We start from the raw sequence: 15,320 nt of genomic DNA on the forward strand, positions 1-15,320 counted from the left end.
CCGACTCGGTGGTAGAACCTGCAGGCTCCAAGCACTGGCGATGGCCGCTCTAGCCCGCGCCGACTCGGTGGTCGGGCCCTGGCGTCGGCCGCTCTAGCCCGCGCAGACTCGGTGGCAGGGCCGGCGGTCCGCCTTCCTCGCCATGCTGGAGGCTCGGGGCGCGGGCCATGGGTGCCAGCGCGGAGCCCCGCTGGAAGTGCGGCCGGGGCTGTTCCTGGGCGGCGCGGCGGCCTTGGCCCGGCTGCGCGAGGCGGGCATCTCGGCCGTGCTGACGGTGGACTCGGAGCCCGGCTTCGCGGCGGGCGCGGCGCCCGAGGGTGTGCGGCGCCTCTGGGTGCCCGTGCTGGATGCGCCCGAGGCCGACCTGCTCAGCCACCTGGACCGCTGCGCCGCCTTCGTCGGCCAGGCCCGCAGCGAGGGCCGCGCGGTGCTCGTGCACTGGTGAGTCCCGCCTTTAAAATAGAGCCTGTAGCCCGGCGTGGTGGCGCATGCTTGTAATCCCTGCGCTTGGGAAGCAGAGACAGGAGGATCGCAGGCTCGAGGCCAGCCTCAGCTACTACCTAGTGAGCCCCTCTGCAACTTAGACCTTGTTTCAAAATAAAGAACACAAAGTAGGGCTGGGGGTGCAGCTCGGAGGCACAATGCCCCTGGGTTCCATCCTCAGTACTGCAAAAACAAACAAAAATAAAACCCTTAGCTGGGGGTGGTGGTGCATGCTTGTAATCCCAGTACTTGGGAGGCTGAGACTAGAGGCCAGCCTCAGTTACTTAGCGAGGTTCTATTCAACTTAGTGAGACCCTATTTCAAAATTAAAGATTAAAAATAGGGCTGGGGGTGCAGCTCGGAAGCAGAATGCCCCTGGGTTCCATCCCCAGTATTGGGGAAAAAAAAAAAAAAAAAAAAGGGCTGTAGGTGCAGCTTGGAGGTAGAATGTCCCTGAGTTCCATCCCCAGCATCGAAAATAAAATAAATAAAACCTTTAGCTGGGCATGGTGGTGTACGCTGGTAATCCCTGTACTTGGGAGGCTGAGACAGGAGGATTGCAGGCTCAAGGCCAGCCTCAGCTACTTAATGAGGCCCTCTGCAACTTAGCAAGACCCTGTTTCAAAATAAGGAATAAAGAAATAGAATGCTCCTGGGCTCAATCCCCAGTTCTTGGAGAAGGGTGGGGGAGTTCCATCAGATACATCAGAGGGGTGACAAAGCCCTCAAGCACTAAGGGCTCCTCACCCCGAGGACCAGGCGGCTCGCCAGGGCCACTGGGGAATCGCGGTCACACTCCTGTGGCTAAAGACTCACTTAATAACCCGCTGTTTACTTAGGTCAAACTTTTGGGTGACATCGGAGCCTGCAGAGATGAAGACTCGAGGCCAAGGTGTAAAGTGCCTTTTTTTTTTTTTTTTTTTTTTGCGGTACTGAGGATGGAACCCAGGGGCATTCTACCTCCGAGCTCCACCCCCAGCCCTATTCTTTATTCTTTATTTTGAAACCGGGTCTCACTGAGTCGCAAAGGGCCTCACTAAGTAGCTGAGGCTGTCCTTGAACCACGATTCTACCAAACGCTGGGATTACAAGCCTGCGGCACCGCGCCTGGCTCCGGTGGGAACTCTTGATAGATATCAGGTGTACCTTGATAGACACCAAGGGCAGCGGCAATGGTGTAAATTTGGTGCAAATCCTGTGTGCTGCTCTTGTTCTAAACCTTAAGGAACGAACAGTTGGTAGCGAGGGCTGAGATTAGAAAATGCCGGGCGCTGGAGTTGGAGGCTGTGCGCGTGGGGAGCCATGGAGCTGCGCTTGTCCACGCACCTTACAAAAGGTTGGGAGACTTAGGGTAGTTGTTTTCAAGTAGGAGCCAGGTGTGGTGGCGCACGCTTGTAATCCCAGCATTCAGCATTCGGGAGGCTGAGACTGGACGATTGCGGTTCCCGGACAGCCTCAGTTACTTAGTGAGGCTGTTTGCAACTCAGTGAGACCCTGTTTCAAAATAAAAAAGAATAGAGCCGGGCGTGGTGGCGCACACTTTTAATCCCAGCGCTTGGGAGGCTGAGACAGGAGGATCACACAGGTTTGAAGCCAGCCTCAGCTACTTAGTGAGGCTCTCAGCAACTTAGTGAGACCCTGTTTCCAAATAAAGTATAAAATAGGTTTGGGGGTATAGCCCGGAGGTAGAAAAGCCCCTGGGTTCCACCCCCAGTACCACCAATAAATAAATAAATAAATAAATAAAAAATAGGGCTGGGGGTGTAGCTAGGAGGTAGAATGCACCTGGGTTCATCCCCAGCAATAAAAAATAAATAAAAATAAATAAAAATAAAAAAAGATCAAGTAGGTATTACTTTCACATGGTTCAGTCATGGAAAGACTCCGGAGACGGAGGAACAGTCTTTCTTGGCGGTGTTTGGAGCTGTGGGTTTGTGTGAGATGGCTGGGCCTGCTCTTCACACCCAGTGGGCTGCGTTTTGCCTGGTTTTAATGGCTGCTGTCTGCTATTTTATTCCTAAGGTCTCTCTTTCAGTCACGCAGGAGTCAGTCGAAGCGTTGCCGTGGTGACGGCTTTGGTGATGAAGACCGAGCAGCTGACCTTTGAAAAAGCCTACGAAAACCTCCGGACCATCCAGCCAGAGGCCCAGTGAGTCCTTCCTCACAGTGACAGGGACATGGGACTGTGAGTTGTGGTTTTGTTTTGGTACCGAAGGCTGAGTGTGGTGTTCCCCCGCCATCACAGGATGAACCAGGGGTTTGAGCAGCAGCTGAGGCTGTACGAGGCAATGGGCTGCGTGGTAGACATGGACAGCGCAGTTTACAAGCAGTATCGCTTACAGAAGGTCACCGAGAAGTACGCGGGTGAGTCCCAGCTGCTGCTGTGCACTTCCCGGGGCCTGGCCTTCCGTGGTCCTGGGAGGCAGGTCACAGTGGTGGCTTGCGGTGATGGGGCTGGGCTGCGACTGGGCCGCCTGGTCCACAGCTGCCGCCCCGTGCGCTCCTGCCCCGTCCCGGTTCCCCAGCACACACTCAGAACACACTGTGTTTTAACTCCCTGGTTTTGCGCTCGCAGTCTCAATTTGACATCACAGAACTTTGTCTGAAAACGCGGCATGTCGATTTTGACCACGGTTATGTTCTAATTACGTCATTCAGAGCTGCGGAGTTTGCCTCAGGAACTTTTTGCTGTGGACCCAACCACCATTTCACCAGGACCAAAAGATGAAGTTCTCTACAAATGTAGAAAGTGCAGGTAAAAGAGTTTGTATCCTTTGGAGATTTTGTTTCAGTAGCTGAAAAGTTGTTAAAGTTTTACTGTATCTCCATAGGGAAAAAACAATGTTTAGTTGAATAATAAGAGAAATTTCCCATTTAAGCCTGCTCTTTAGAAGAGCATAACTGTAAGAAGAATCGGCTTGTCGGGGCTATTGAAAACTTAAGTAGCATAGTCAGTGCCACAGCATTTGTCCTCTGGGATATACTGCGTGACTCACCAGTTTTCACCTTTTGAAGTCACTGGGGCTTTCCTTGCTTGGGCTTGCAGGCGGGCCTTATTCCGAAGTTCCAGTATTTTGGATCATAACGAAGGCAGCGGGCCTGTGGCCTTCGCACATAAGAGGGGGCTGCCGTGGCCCGCGCCGGCCCCCGGGGCTCGGTGCACGTCGCACTTTGTGGAGCCGGTGCAGTGGATGGAGGCCGCGCTGCTGGGGGTGCTGCATGGACAGGTGCGCCGCTCCTCTGCTCTTCCCTGCAGCCTGTGGGCTTCGTCCCGTGTGTTTTAGGCCAGGTTCTAGCCAACGTTCACTTCGCCCAAGCCTCTTTCTGAAGGTCATCCTTCCTTAGCATAGGTAAGGCTACCAGATATAAAGTTTTTGTTTGCTTTGTGGTAGAGAACTGATACCGGGGCCTTATAAGTTCGCTTTTACTTTAAATAATTGTTTACAGTTTTTCAGATATAAGACTAACACTTTTAATTAGAATATATCTAACAAAATTAGGATTTTAAAATTAGTCTTAAATTTCCCTTTCATTTTCTTTGATGGTTCCCCGTCTTTTTTTATTTTTTGGTGGTACTGGGGATGAAACCCAGGGACATCCTACCTCTGAGCTATACTCACAGCTCTATTTTATTTCTTTATTTTGAAACAAGGTCTTGAGTACGGCATGGTGGTACACGCTTGTAATCTTGATACTTGGGAGACTGAGACAGGAGGATCACAGGTTTGGGGCCAGCCTCAGCAAATCAGCAAGTGGGGAGACTCATCAATCTAGTGAAACTTTCTCAAAAAAAAAAAAAAAAATAGGGCTGGGGTATAACTCAGAGGTATAATGCCTGTGGGTTCAATTCTGAGTACCACACATGAGAAAAAAAGGCAAGAAAAGAAAAAAACAAGATCTTACTGAGTTGCTAAGGGCCTCACTAAGTTGAGGCTGGCCTTGAATCTGCGATCCTCCTCCTTTTCAGCCTCCCAAGTATTGGGATTACAGGCCTGTGCCACCAGGCCTGGATAGCATTTTTTAGATTTATCTCTTTTACTAGAACATCAGGGATTTCTTTGTTGGTTTTGTGCTACTAGGGGTTGACCTAGGGGCATTCTACCTCCAGGCTACACCCTCAGCCTTATCCTATGTTTATTCTGAGTCATAGTCTTACAAATTTATCATGCATAGGTCTCAAATCTGCAGTATTCCAGCCGCACCCCCCAAGCACTGAGATTACAGGTGTGCGCCCCTGCCCCAGCTAGGTTTGTCATTTATCAATTAGTGGGAAGAGGGAATCATGGTTTCCCTCCCTCCCTTCCTTCCTCTCCCAGGGGCATTCAACCTCTGAGCAGCATTCTACCTCCAAGCTAAACTGTTTCATTTTTTATTTTGAAATGGTTTCATTAAGTTGCAGAGGGTCTCACTAAGTTACTGAGGTTGGGCTCAAACACGTGATCCTACTGTCTCAGCTTCCCAATACGGGGGTTACGGGCATGTGCCACCACGCCTGGCTTGATTTTCTTTATTGTGATGTTTTTGTATGAAATTGCAAACTTATTATACTAAAAGCCACACCCATCACATCCTGAAGCGGGCGTGGTTACTCGGAGGCAGAGACAGGACCGCAGGTTCTCAGCCAGCCTCGCTGCTCAGCGAGGCCCTCTGTACCTTAGTGAGACCCAGCTTTGAACTGGAAAGTAAAAAAAAAAGGCTTGGGAGTGTAGCTTAGGCGTAGAATGCTCCTAGATTTAATCCTCAGTACAACAAAAATTTAAAAAACCAACTTCTTGATCGAGGGTGGCGTTTCAGTGTCGTCTCTTCCATCTGATTCCATCGCTCTGCCAGAGTACAGATGGTTCTTCCGCAGCAGTTGCCGCCTGCGGGGTCCTAGCCAGCCCCGGCCACGCCCCCGCCGATGAGCTCATGAGTCTGGCCACGCCCCCGCTGATGCAATCATTAGTCGGGCCACGCCCCCTCTGATGAGATAACGAGCCCGGCCACACCCCCGCTGATGAGATCATGGGTCCGGTCACGCTCCCACTGATGAGATCATGGGTCCGGCCACGCTCCGCTGATGAGATCACGGGTCTGGCCACACCCCCACCGATGAGGTCGTGAGCCCGGCCACGCCCCCGCCGATGAGCTCACGAGTCCGTCGCGTCCCGAGGTTCCGGGAGTGAAGCAGCCCCTCTGCTTTCTTGCAGCTGCTCTGCCCCAAGTGCGGCGCCAAGCTGGGCTCCTTCAGCTGGTCGGGTGAGCAGTGCTCGTGCGGCCGGTGGGTGACGCCCGCGTTTCAGATCCACAAGAACAGAGTGGACGAGGTGAGGCGGCTGGCCGGCCTGGGACCGCCGCCGGGGCGCTGACCGGCGGCTGGGCTGGGGCTGGCCGCGGAGGCCCAGGTCTGCGGGCGTGGGGGCGGGGCGGGGGCAGGGGCTCCGCGCGGACACCGCCGCTTCCATCACACGTATTGGCTTTGGCTCGATGTTAAAATCTTTTACAACCCGGATGGTTTCTGTTTTATATATTTTCATTTGCTTATCTTCTGTGGGGATGGGGCCCGGGGCCTTGTGCACGCTGGCCAGCCCTGACCACCGGGCATCTGCCTCCGCACTGCGTAGACTTGAAAGTCTCTGAGTTTTGGCATGTTGTGGGATCTGAACGTCTAGGTGGCCAAAATTATGCATAAACATTTGAAACTTATGTTTAGGTACGTGTTCTTTGTAATTGGGACATATTTGAAAATTCTTTTTCTCTAGTGGATGACGTTAATAAATTCTCCTAAGTCTGGCTTTTTCTTGGAAATGGGAGGGAAGGCCATGAATAAAGTCTGATTAAAATGTTTTCCAGTTACTGTCCAGAAATCCTAATTTTAGCCACATTTTTAGAAAACTGTTTATATGAAGTGCAAGTTTACAGTGATGAAGAGAACAAATGTGTGTTATAAAATATCAGTCAGGCCGGCGCGGGGGCACGCTTGGAACCCCAGCACGCGGGAGGCTGAGACGGAGGATCGCGGTTCACGGCCAGCCTCAGCTGCTTAGTGAGGCCTCCAGAACTCAGTGAGACCCTGTGTCAAAATAAAGAAGAAAAAATAGGGCTGGGGTGTAGCTCGGAGGTAGAATGCCCCTGGGTTCCATCCCCAGACCTGCACACACACACAAAAAAAAAAAAAAAATAAATAAATATCAGCTGATCTCCAGAAAGTAGGACTTATTAGTTGGTGGAAGGGGACCTAATGAGAATGTGGAACATTTCTGTGACATTAGAATCAGCTAGTAGAGCCGGGTATGGTGACACGCACTTGTCATCCCAGTGTTCAGGAGGCGGAGACTGGAGGATCAGAGTTTGAAGACAGCCTCAGCTATTTAGCAAGGCCCTTTGCAACTCAGTGAGACCCTGTTTCAAAAAAATAAGAGACTAAAAGTAGGGCTGGGGGTGTTGCTCAGAGGTAGAGTGCCCCTGGGTTCCATCCCCAGGACTGCAAAAACAAAACAAAAAAACAAAAAAAACTCAGCTAGTAGAATGGGAGTCAGTGTCTTCAAGATATTTTGCTTATCTAAAGACATCTTACAGGTGTCTAAAGACCCCTTATTAACACGTGTCTGAAGAGATGCTACTTAACACCCACATCCGTGCCCAAAGCCACTGTGCTTATTTACACACAAGCCTGTGTATAAGCACCAAAGTACAAGCAGTTTTTTTTGTGTGTGTGGTACTGGGGGTGGAACCCAGGGGCTTTTCTACCTCTAGGCTATACTCCCAGCCCTATTTTATACTTTATTTGGAAACAATAGCTGAGGCTGGCTTCAAACCTGTGGGATCCTGTCTCCGCCTCCCAAGCGCAGGGATCACAAGCGTGCACCACCACGCCTGGCCCAAGGAGTTTAAAAGTAAGGAGCTGGGCGTGGTGGCGCACGCTTGTGATCCCCGTGCTTGGGAGGCGGAGACGGGAGGATCACGCAGGTTCAAAGCCAGCCTTGCTGGCTTGAGACCCCGTTTCCAAATAAAATATAAAAAATAGGTGTCTGGGAGTGTAGCCCGGGGGTAGAAGGGCTTCCAGGAACCCCAGTACTACCACCAAAAAAAAAAAAGAAGGAATGTGAGCAGTGCTCCTTTAGGAAGCCTCGCTGCTGACCCTGGAGAAAGGACTTGCAGCTCTCCAGCTGCGAGCTTTCTTGGGAGAAAACCTTTATCTGTTTGAACTTTCACAGAATCTGTTGGCTTCTTTGCCCTCCGGCTAACCCCTAGGTCATAACACAGGTGGCTCCCTACTAAGTTGTCCTTTCGAAGCTGGAGAGGAGCCGAGCAGAGGCAGCTGCTGGCGCAGCGCAGAGGGCGAGTCTGCTTGGATCGGCGGGACGCGGTGTGTGCAGTTCTAGGTCGCGCAGAGAGCAGGGCGGGAGAGCCTCACCTTTAGGACGTGGGGGCCAGCGGGACAGCCAGGCAGGGAGGCCGGATTTGAGTGCCCTCAAGCCTGTCCTCCTATCTCAGCCTCCCAACTCCTGCAATTACAGGCATGCACCACCGCGCCCAACTCAAAAGTTTCCTTTCAGATTTCCTTTCCTTTCCAAAGATTTAAGTTGAAAGTGAATGTGGAACGAGTTCTGGTAGGATGCACTAACGGCCGACAACTAGGGCTTCCAAAGCGGCTCTGGCCGAGCGAGCAGCGGCAGAGGGTTCCGCGGGCCTGGGAGCCGCAGGGGAGGGACCCGCAGGGGAGGGACCCGCCGAGCGTCTTCGCCAGAACCCGTCTGCGCATGGCCAGGACAGCCTGCGGACAAGCGGCCTGGCCTCAGCAGGAGGAGGGACCACACGTTTGGATCCCGGTTTTTCCTTTCTTCTTTTGCAGAACTGGGGTTTGAACCCAGGGGCATTCTACCTCCAAGCTATACCCCCAGCCCAATTTTTTATTCTTTGTTTTGAAACAGGGTCTCACCAAGTTGCAGAGGGCCTCCCCAGGTAGCTGAGGTTGTCCTCGAACCCATATCCTCCTATTTCAGCCTCCCAAGTACTGGGATTATAAGCGTGCGCCACCACGCCTGGCTTGGATTCTAATTTTAACTAACTGTAAAGAGGCATTTTGGAAGCAGAAAATTAAATATGGAACAGGTGTAAGATATTAAGGAATTATTGTTGGGTGTTATACACGGTTTTAAAAAATAAGCCAGGTGTGGTGGTGCACGTCTGTAATCCCAGCCCTGGGGGCTGAGACAGGATTCGCAGGTATGAGGACAGCCTCAGCAAGTAGTGAGACTCATCGATCTAGGAAGACCCTGTTTCAAAATAAATAAAATTGTGCTCGGGGTGTAGCTCTGAGGTAGAATGCCCCTGGGTTCCAACCCCAGGACCACAAAATAAAGAAAAAAAAGAAAGGTCTTCCTTGTCTGTTTAGAGATGCATATTGAGTCATTTGTGGGTGAAATAATATGTCTGAGATTTGCTTTAAAACACTTCAGGGGAGCCGGGTGTGGTGGCGCACGCTTGTAATCCCCACGCTTGGGAGGCTGAGACAGGAGGATCGCACGGGTTCGAAGCCAGCCTCAGCTACTTAGTGAGGCTCTCAGCAACTTAGTGAGACCCTGTTTCCAAATAAAATATAAAAAAGGTCTGGGAGTATAGCCCAGGGTAGAAAGCCTCTGGATTCCACCCCCAGTGCCACAAAAAAAAAAAAAAAAAAAAAGCACTTCAGGGGGGGAAAAAATGGAAAAAGTGTAGAGAGAACAGTCAAACAGGAATGGTAAATTGTTTACTATAGGAACGAGGGACTCTTGTCTGCCATTTGGAACATTTCATGTTAAAGAGTTACTTTTTTGGTGCTGGGGATAGAACCCAGGAGCATTTTACCTCTGAGCTACAGCCTAGACCTGTTATATTTTTTATTTGGAAACAGGGTCTAAGTTGCTAAAAGCCTCACTAAATTGCTGAGGTTGGCCCCACATCCGTGATCCTATCTCAGCCTCCCAAGTACTGGGCTGATAGGGGTGTGCCACCAGCCCAGCTAAGGCTTGCTTATTTATGTGCCTGGTGCTGGTGTTTGAACTCAAGGACATTCCATCTCTGAGCTACACCTGCAGCCCATTTTATTTTTTGTTTTGGAAACAGGGTCTTTATAGGTCACTGAAGGTCTCACTAAATTGTGGAGGCTGGTCTCTAACCTGTAATCCTCCTGCCTCAGCCTCCTAAGTACTGGGACTATAAGCATGCACCACCATGCCCAGCTAAGGCTTATTTTTAATTATTATTACCATTTTCTTGTGGTACTAGGGATTGAACTTGGGAGCATTCTACCTCTGAGCTGTGCCTGCAGCCCTATTTTATTCTCTACTTTGAAATGGTCTGAGTAGCTGAGGTTGGCTGCAAACCCAGGATTCTGTTTTAGCCTCCCAAGTACTGGGATTACAAGTGTGTGTTCCCACGCCTGGCTTCCCTCAATTGTCAGGGAAGTGTAATTTATAGTCATACCCTTCACAGTGACAAGCATTGTAAGTTTGACCTTATCTCGCCTAAGTGTGGAGCAGAGACCTCGCTGCTGGGAGGGTACAAGGTATAATTTGGCAAATGGTCCGGCATGCTTGTTATTAACATTCTTCCACTTGTACACAAGGAGGTAAATACAATAATATGTTATGTAAAAATAAGCAGTGGAGCTGGGCGTGGTGGCGCACGCTGCATTTGGGAGGCTGAGACAGGAGGATCCAGGTTCGAGGGCAGCCTCAGCTACTTAGGCCCTCTGCAACTCAGTGAGACCCTCTTTCCAAATAAAGAATAAAAAATAGGGCCGGGAGCATAGCTCGGAATAGAATGCCCCTGGGTTCCATTCCCAGTACTGAAAAAAAAAGAAAGAACCAGTACCCGTTGCTAGGAAAATGGGAAAAATTGTAGCTGAATTCAAGGAAATGCCACATAATACTTAAAAACACGGGTAGATTATCAAAAGGTAACGAGGAATGAAAAAGGGATTTTTGGAGGACATTAGAGTATGGTACATTTGTGTAAATAAAAAAAAACAAATTGACATCAAATATCTACAGACATTTAAACATGGCAAATTAAAATAAAAACTGGACTAGAAGAAGTCTGGGAATGAGGTCGGGGAGCAAGTTCAGCGTTGTCTGTAGTGTTAATTTCTGATGAAAGAATCAGGCAAAAATGAACATGTTACTATTTGTCAACTCTTGGTGATAGGTACACGTTTGTTTTAAAATTACTCGAACTTTTATTTTTTGTACTGGAGTTGAACCCAAGAGCATTCTACCTCTGACCTACATCCCTAGCCCTGTTTTATTTTTTATTTTGAAACAGGATCTCCCTTAATTGCTGAGGCTGGCCCTGAACCTGTGATCCTCCTGTTTCAATCTCCCAAGTACTGGGGTTACAGGGTGTATGCCACACCTGCCCTTACCTGAACTTGGGATGGAACCCAGGGGTTTTCTACCTCGGGCTACACTCCCGGACCTATTCATACCTTAGAAACAGGGTCTCACTAAGTTGCCGAGAGCCTCACTAAGTAGCTGCGGCTGGCTTCGAACCTGCGCGATCCTCCTGTCTCAGCCTCCCAAGCGCGGGGATGACAGGCGTGCGCCACCATGCCGACTTACCTGAACTTTTTACATAAAAAATCTCAAGTTCAGGCGTGATTTTCCCAAAAGATCGCTGCCCGGTGGAAGCCGAAGGCTCCCTTTGTTTGCTTTCACGTCGGTTTCTGACTCGGCAGCCGGTTCGGGACGGAAGTGTAGCAAGTCTAACCAGCACGGAGCCGGGAGCGCTGACGACAGGGCGCCGCAGGTTACGTCAGGCCCCACGGCCCCGGGCGGCTCGGCGTGTTGTAACCATGGGAACGCGTCGCTAGGTCCTAGAGGCATCTGTCCCCGCGACGCCCTGTGCATGCCACCGCGGCCGAGCTGGGGTCAGGAGTGGGGGGGCGCGTGTGCGGCTGGAGCTGGGGGCGCGTCCATTTAAACTACAATACACTCCCGAGATTTTAAGGGTGGAGAGTGAGCGCTAGGTTGCCGAGGTTTCAGGGCGGACCCGCGGCCGCCGTCCGCGCGCGCTGAGCCCTCGCGGCCGCCGTCCCGTGCGGCGCTTCCGGTCCGCCCCGTCCGGTCTCGCCGCGCTTCCGGTCCGCCCCGTCGCGGCGCGCCCTGGGTTCCGGCCGGGGACGCGTTTTCCCGCTGCACCGCTGGGACGGCGTCATGGAGTCGCTGCTGAGCCCGGGGCTGCGGCCCCGGCCCGACGAGGAGTGGGGTGAGTGGCGCCGGCGGTGCCGGGGACCGGCGCCGAGGCCGAGGCCGCCCCGCCTGCTGGGGCCGGGGGCCTCCCGGGGCTGGGGAGGCTCCAGGCCGGCTTCGGCAGGCGAGCGAGGCGGTTTCTACACACGAAAACCGAAAAAAGGGCTGGGGTGTCGCTCGGAGGCAGAACGCCCCTGGGCTCAACCTCCAGTAGAGAGGGTAAAATAACAACAATAACAGCAACAGCTAGAGCCAATCCCCAGGAGGGAGAACAAAATAATACTGATGATTATAATAACAACTAGATCCAATCCCCAGTAGAGAGGATAAAATAAAAATGATGATGATGATAATTATGATAATACTTCCAGCTTTGGAGTTTGGGGAGAACTCGGATACTTTTCACCTTTGGACCAACATTCTTGGTAAAAGGCGTGGAACCTCAACTCTATTTATTTATTGTGGCACTTGGGATTGAACCCAGGGATGTTTTGCCCCTAAGCCACACCCACACCCTGTGTTATTTTTAATTTTGAAACAGGGTCTCATTAAGTTGCTGATTGTCTTGCTAAGTTGCTGAGGCTGGCAGTGAACCTGCAATCTTCCTGTCTCAGCTTCCCAAGTCCTGGGATTACCGGAGAGCACCACCATACCCCGCTACAATGCCCTTTATTGAACCAAACTCCTTATTTAATTTTTTAAAGGCAGAAGTTCTCTAAAATTCTATTCTTGAGGAGATTTATTTCCATTGTTGGGTAGATTTTCTAAAAACTTCTGGAAAAAGTGGGGGCTGTTATTCCCGTACACCCCCAGCCTCTTGTGCTAGTTACTCGTGACAGCCACCATTCACTTAGGACATTTTTGGCCAGGCACCCTGCTGAGTTCTTTGCCCTTGTCTTATTTCATCTTCACGGCAGGCCAATGAGTTGCTGCTGTTTGACAGATGGGGAAACTGAGGCTGAAGGAGACTTTGCGCTAGGAGTCTTGGTGCCAGTGAGGGTGCTCCTAGTCTCTGTTCTCTGCTTTCCCAAATCTTCCCAAAGCTTCCATTTTTTCTTAAATGCCGCAGTTACTGTCAGGTCAGATTTGTCTTCTTGTTAGTTGACTGTTATGTTTTCATGGTCTGTATTTTATTTGTTTTTATTTATTTATTTATGTATTTATTTATTTTTGCGGTACTGGGGATGGAACCCAGGAGCATTCTACCTCCAAGCTACACCTCCAGCCCAACTTTTTCTTCTTTATTTTGAAACAGGGTCTCACTGACTTGTGGAGGACCTCACTAAGTAGCTGAGGCTGGTTTTGAACCTGTGATCCTCCTGTCTCAGCCACCCACTCACTGGGATTACAGGCCTTCGCCAGTGGGCCTGGCTAAGTTTTACTCTTTTTTTTTTTTTGATGGTACTGGGGTTCCTAGAAACCCTTCTACCTCTGGGCTACACTCCCAGACATATATATATATATATTTATTTATTTATAATATATTATATATTATAATATATATTATATATTATATATTATATATTATATATTATATATTATATATAATATAATATATAATATGTAATATATTTATTATATTTTATTTATTTATTTGGAAACAGGGTCTCTGAAGCCAGCTAGGCTGGCTTCGATCCTTCTGTCTCTGCCTCCCAAGTGCAGGGATTACAAGTGTGTGCCACCACACCTGGTTAAATTTTACTCTTAACATCAGTTTTAAGCGTTTGACAGGCTCACCATGGTGAGTATCCACGATTACAGTATCACACAGACTAGTTTCACTTCCCTAAACCCACGCTGCCTCTTCTGAGCGCCCCTGGCTGTGATCTTTCGCCTCTTGAGGAATGCCACGTGTTGGGAGCACACTGGTGCCACCTTCCCGGGTTGGCCTCCCCAGCCTCCCAGTGCGCATTCAAGGCCCTCCGCATCGCCCCTTGGGAAACTCATTTCTTTTGGCACTGAACAGTTTTACATCTTCTGGGTGCCCACAACATATCAGGCCACCGTTACAAAATACTGGGTGGTTTGAAAATAGAATTGTAGTTTCCTACTGTGCTGGAGGGCCTGCTCGTCACCTGTGCATCCCTTGCCTCCCCTCCACCAGCCAGCGTCTGTGCAGAAGCCTCTCTCTTCTTCCCTTCGGATAAGAAGGACCAAGATGAGAAGCTTCCTGTCCCTGGGGAGGGCCTGGGCAGTTGGAGCCCGGTGCTCCCCTTTGGATGGTCTCCTAAGTCTCTGTGGGAGGGCCTTTCTTGCCTGAAGACTGCAGATGTTCTTCCTGTCCGTCTCGCCACCCCAGATCATTCTCCTTTCCCTTCCTAAAGCTACCTAGAGCTCATGCTGTGAGGATAGCCTGCGCTGTCTTCTCTGTACAGTGCTGTGCACTTCCTGCGGCACTCACTCTCTCTTTGAGACCTGTGAGCGGCTAGCTGGCTGCCACCCGCTCCGGCACAGAGCCCTCACTGAAGAGCTCGGTGCCCCCAGGGAGGCTCTCTGGCCCTTATTCCTGGGACCTGCTCTCTGCCTGGTTCTGCTTCCCCCTCAGCCACTGGCTCCCGGCAGAGCTGTAGTCCAGCCATTCCAGGCCCTCATCGCGGTCCTGCGGCTCTGCCAAGGTCTTTCCATGTGTTACCACCCCCTCTTCCATCGCGGCCCCACCTCCCTGCTGGGCCAGGCGCTGTGCGTCTCACCGTGGCCATGCATGCGGGACCCCCTTGCCTGGGCTTGTTGCTCTCCTGGAGAAGCCGCAGCCCTGGTTAAACCCAACTCTGCCTGCACCTGTCGCCAAAGCAGCTCCACTCACGGGCACCGGTCTCGCTGTAGGTCCCTGCCTCCCCGAAGCAGGCCCGCCGTGCCTCCCAGCCTTGTCCCTCCCTCTGAGACGGTTTAGTCTCTTCCCTTTCCGGCCACCTCTCAGATTAGGGTCTATGTTTGGAAAACTCTTCAAAGCACTTGGATTTCTGAAAGTGTTAGAGAAGATAGGAACCCGAATGGCAATCAGCTTTCTGGGGCCTTCAGCCCACCGACCTTTTTTCCACAAAATGTTTTGATCTAGTTTATGGGAGACTCTTTTCTGTGTCTACATTTTTCTTGCTTTATGATGAAACCTTGTTAAAGAATTAGGATATAGTTAATTTGCTGAAGGAAGGGTTTAGGTGAGTGAGCCCTTTATTCTGCCTTTTTTCCTGGTGCTGGTATTGAACCCATGGTCTCACTAATCCTAGTACTGAATGCACGATCTCACCAATGCTAGGCTTGAGCCTTTGCCCCTGAGCTGTGCCCCAGACAGACTTATTACCAAGTGAAAAATTGTGGTACTCCTGACTTAGGGAAGGGGTGGCAAGCACACAGCTGTGTGCGTCTCCTGTTAACAGTGCTGATCAACCACGTTACTCTTTTGTGCAGAACCCAGATTTATCATCAGAATCCTTGCAGGTAATGTTCCAGAAAGTCACCACCAGTTATTCCAGCACGCCATATGACCTAACACCTTTGAGAATTCCCAGGGTAAAGATTGACTTCACAGGATAAAAACACGGAAAACACATATGAATTTGAATTTTTATATCCACACTGCTTGAGTCTGTAGAAAGTGGTAATGACTAATGAGACGCGGCGAGAGCC

General features: G+C 50.6%; 2 protein-coding genes across 2 annotated transcripts in view; both read left to right on the forward strand.

Moving 5' to 3' along the window:
- Positions 1-142: 142 nt before the first annotated feature.
- Positions 143-5,831, forward strand: DUSP12 (dual specificity phosphatase 12; the record flags this gene model as incomplete). The annotated part of the gene is made up of 6 exons (XM_080691523.1): positions 143-441; positions 2,519-2,632; positions 2,729-2,847; positions 3,142-3,238; positions 3,530-3,710; positions 5,673-5,831. 6 exons carry the CDS (start codon positions 143-145, stop codon positions 5,829-5,831), a joined length of 969 nt encoding a protein of 322 aa, XP_080547649.1.
- Positions 5,832-11,660: 5,829 nt separating this feature from the next.
- The window catches only part of ATF6 (activating transcription factor 6), a gene marked incomplete at both ends in the record, with an annotated part of 124,035 nt that continues 120,375 nt past the window's right edge, over positions 11,661-15,320 (forward strand). The window contains one exon of the mRNA XM_080690437.1: positions 11,661-11,712. Within this exon, the coding sequence (XP_080546563.1) occupies positions 11,661-11,712 (52 nt within the window). The remainder of the gene's footprint in view (positions 11,713-15,320) is intronic.

This window comes from Muscardinus avellanarius, assembly GCF_963383645.1.
Source record: "Muscardinus avellanarius genome assembly, chromosome: 3".
Classification (NCBI taxonomy): Eukaryota; Metazoa; Chordata; class Mammalia; order Rodentia; family Gliridae; genus Muscardinus; species Muscardinus avellanarius.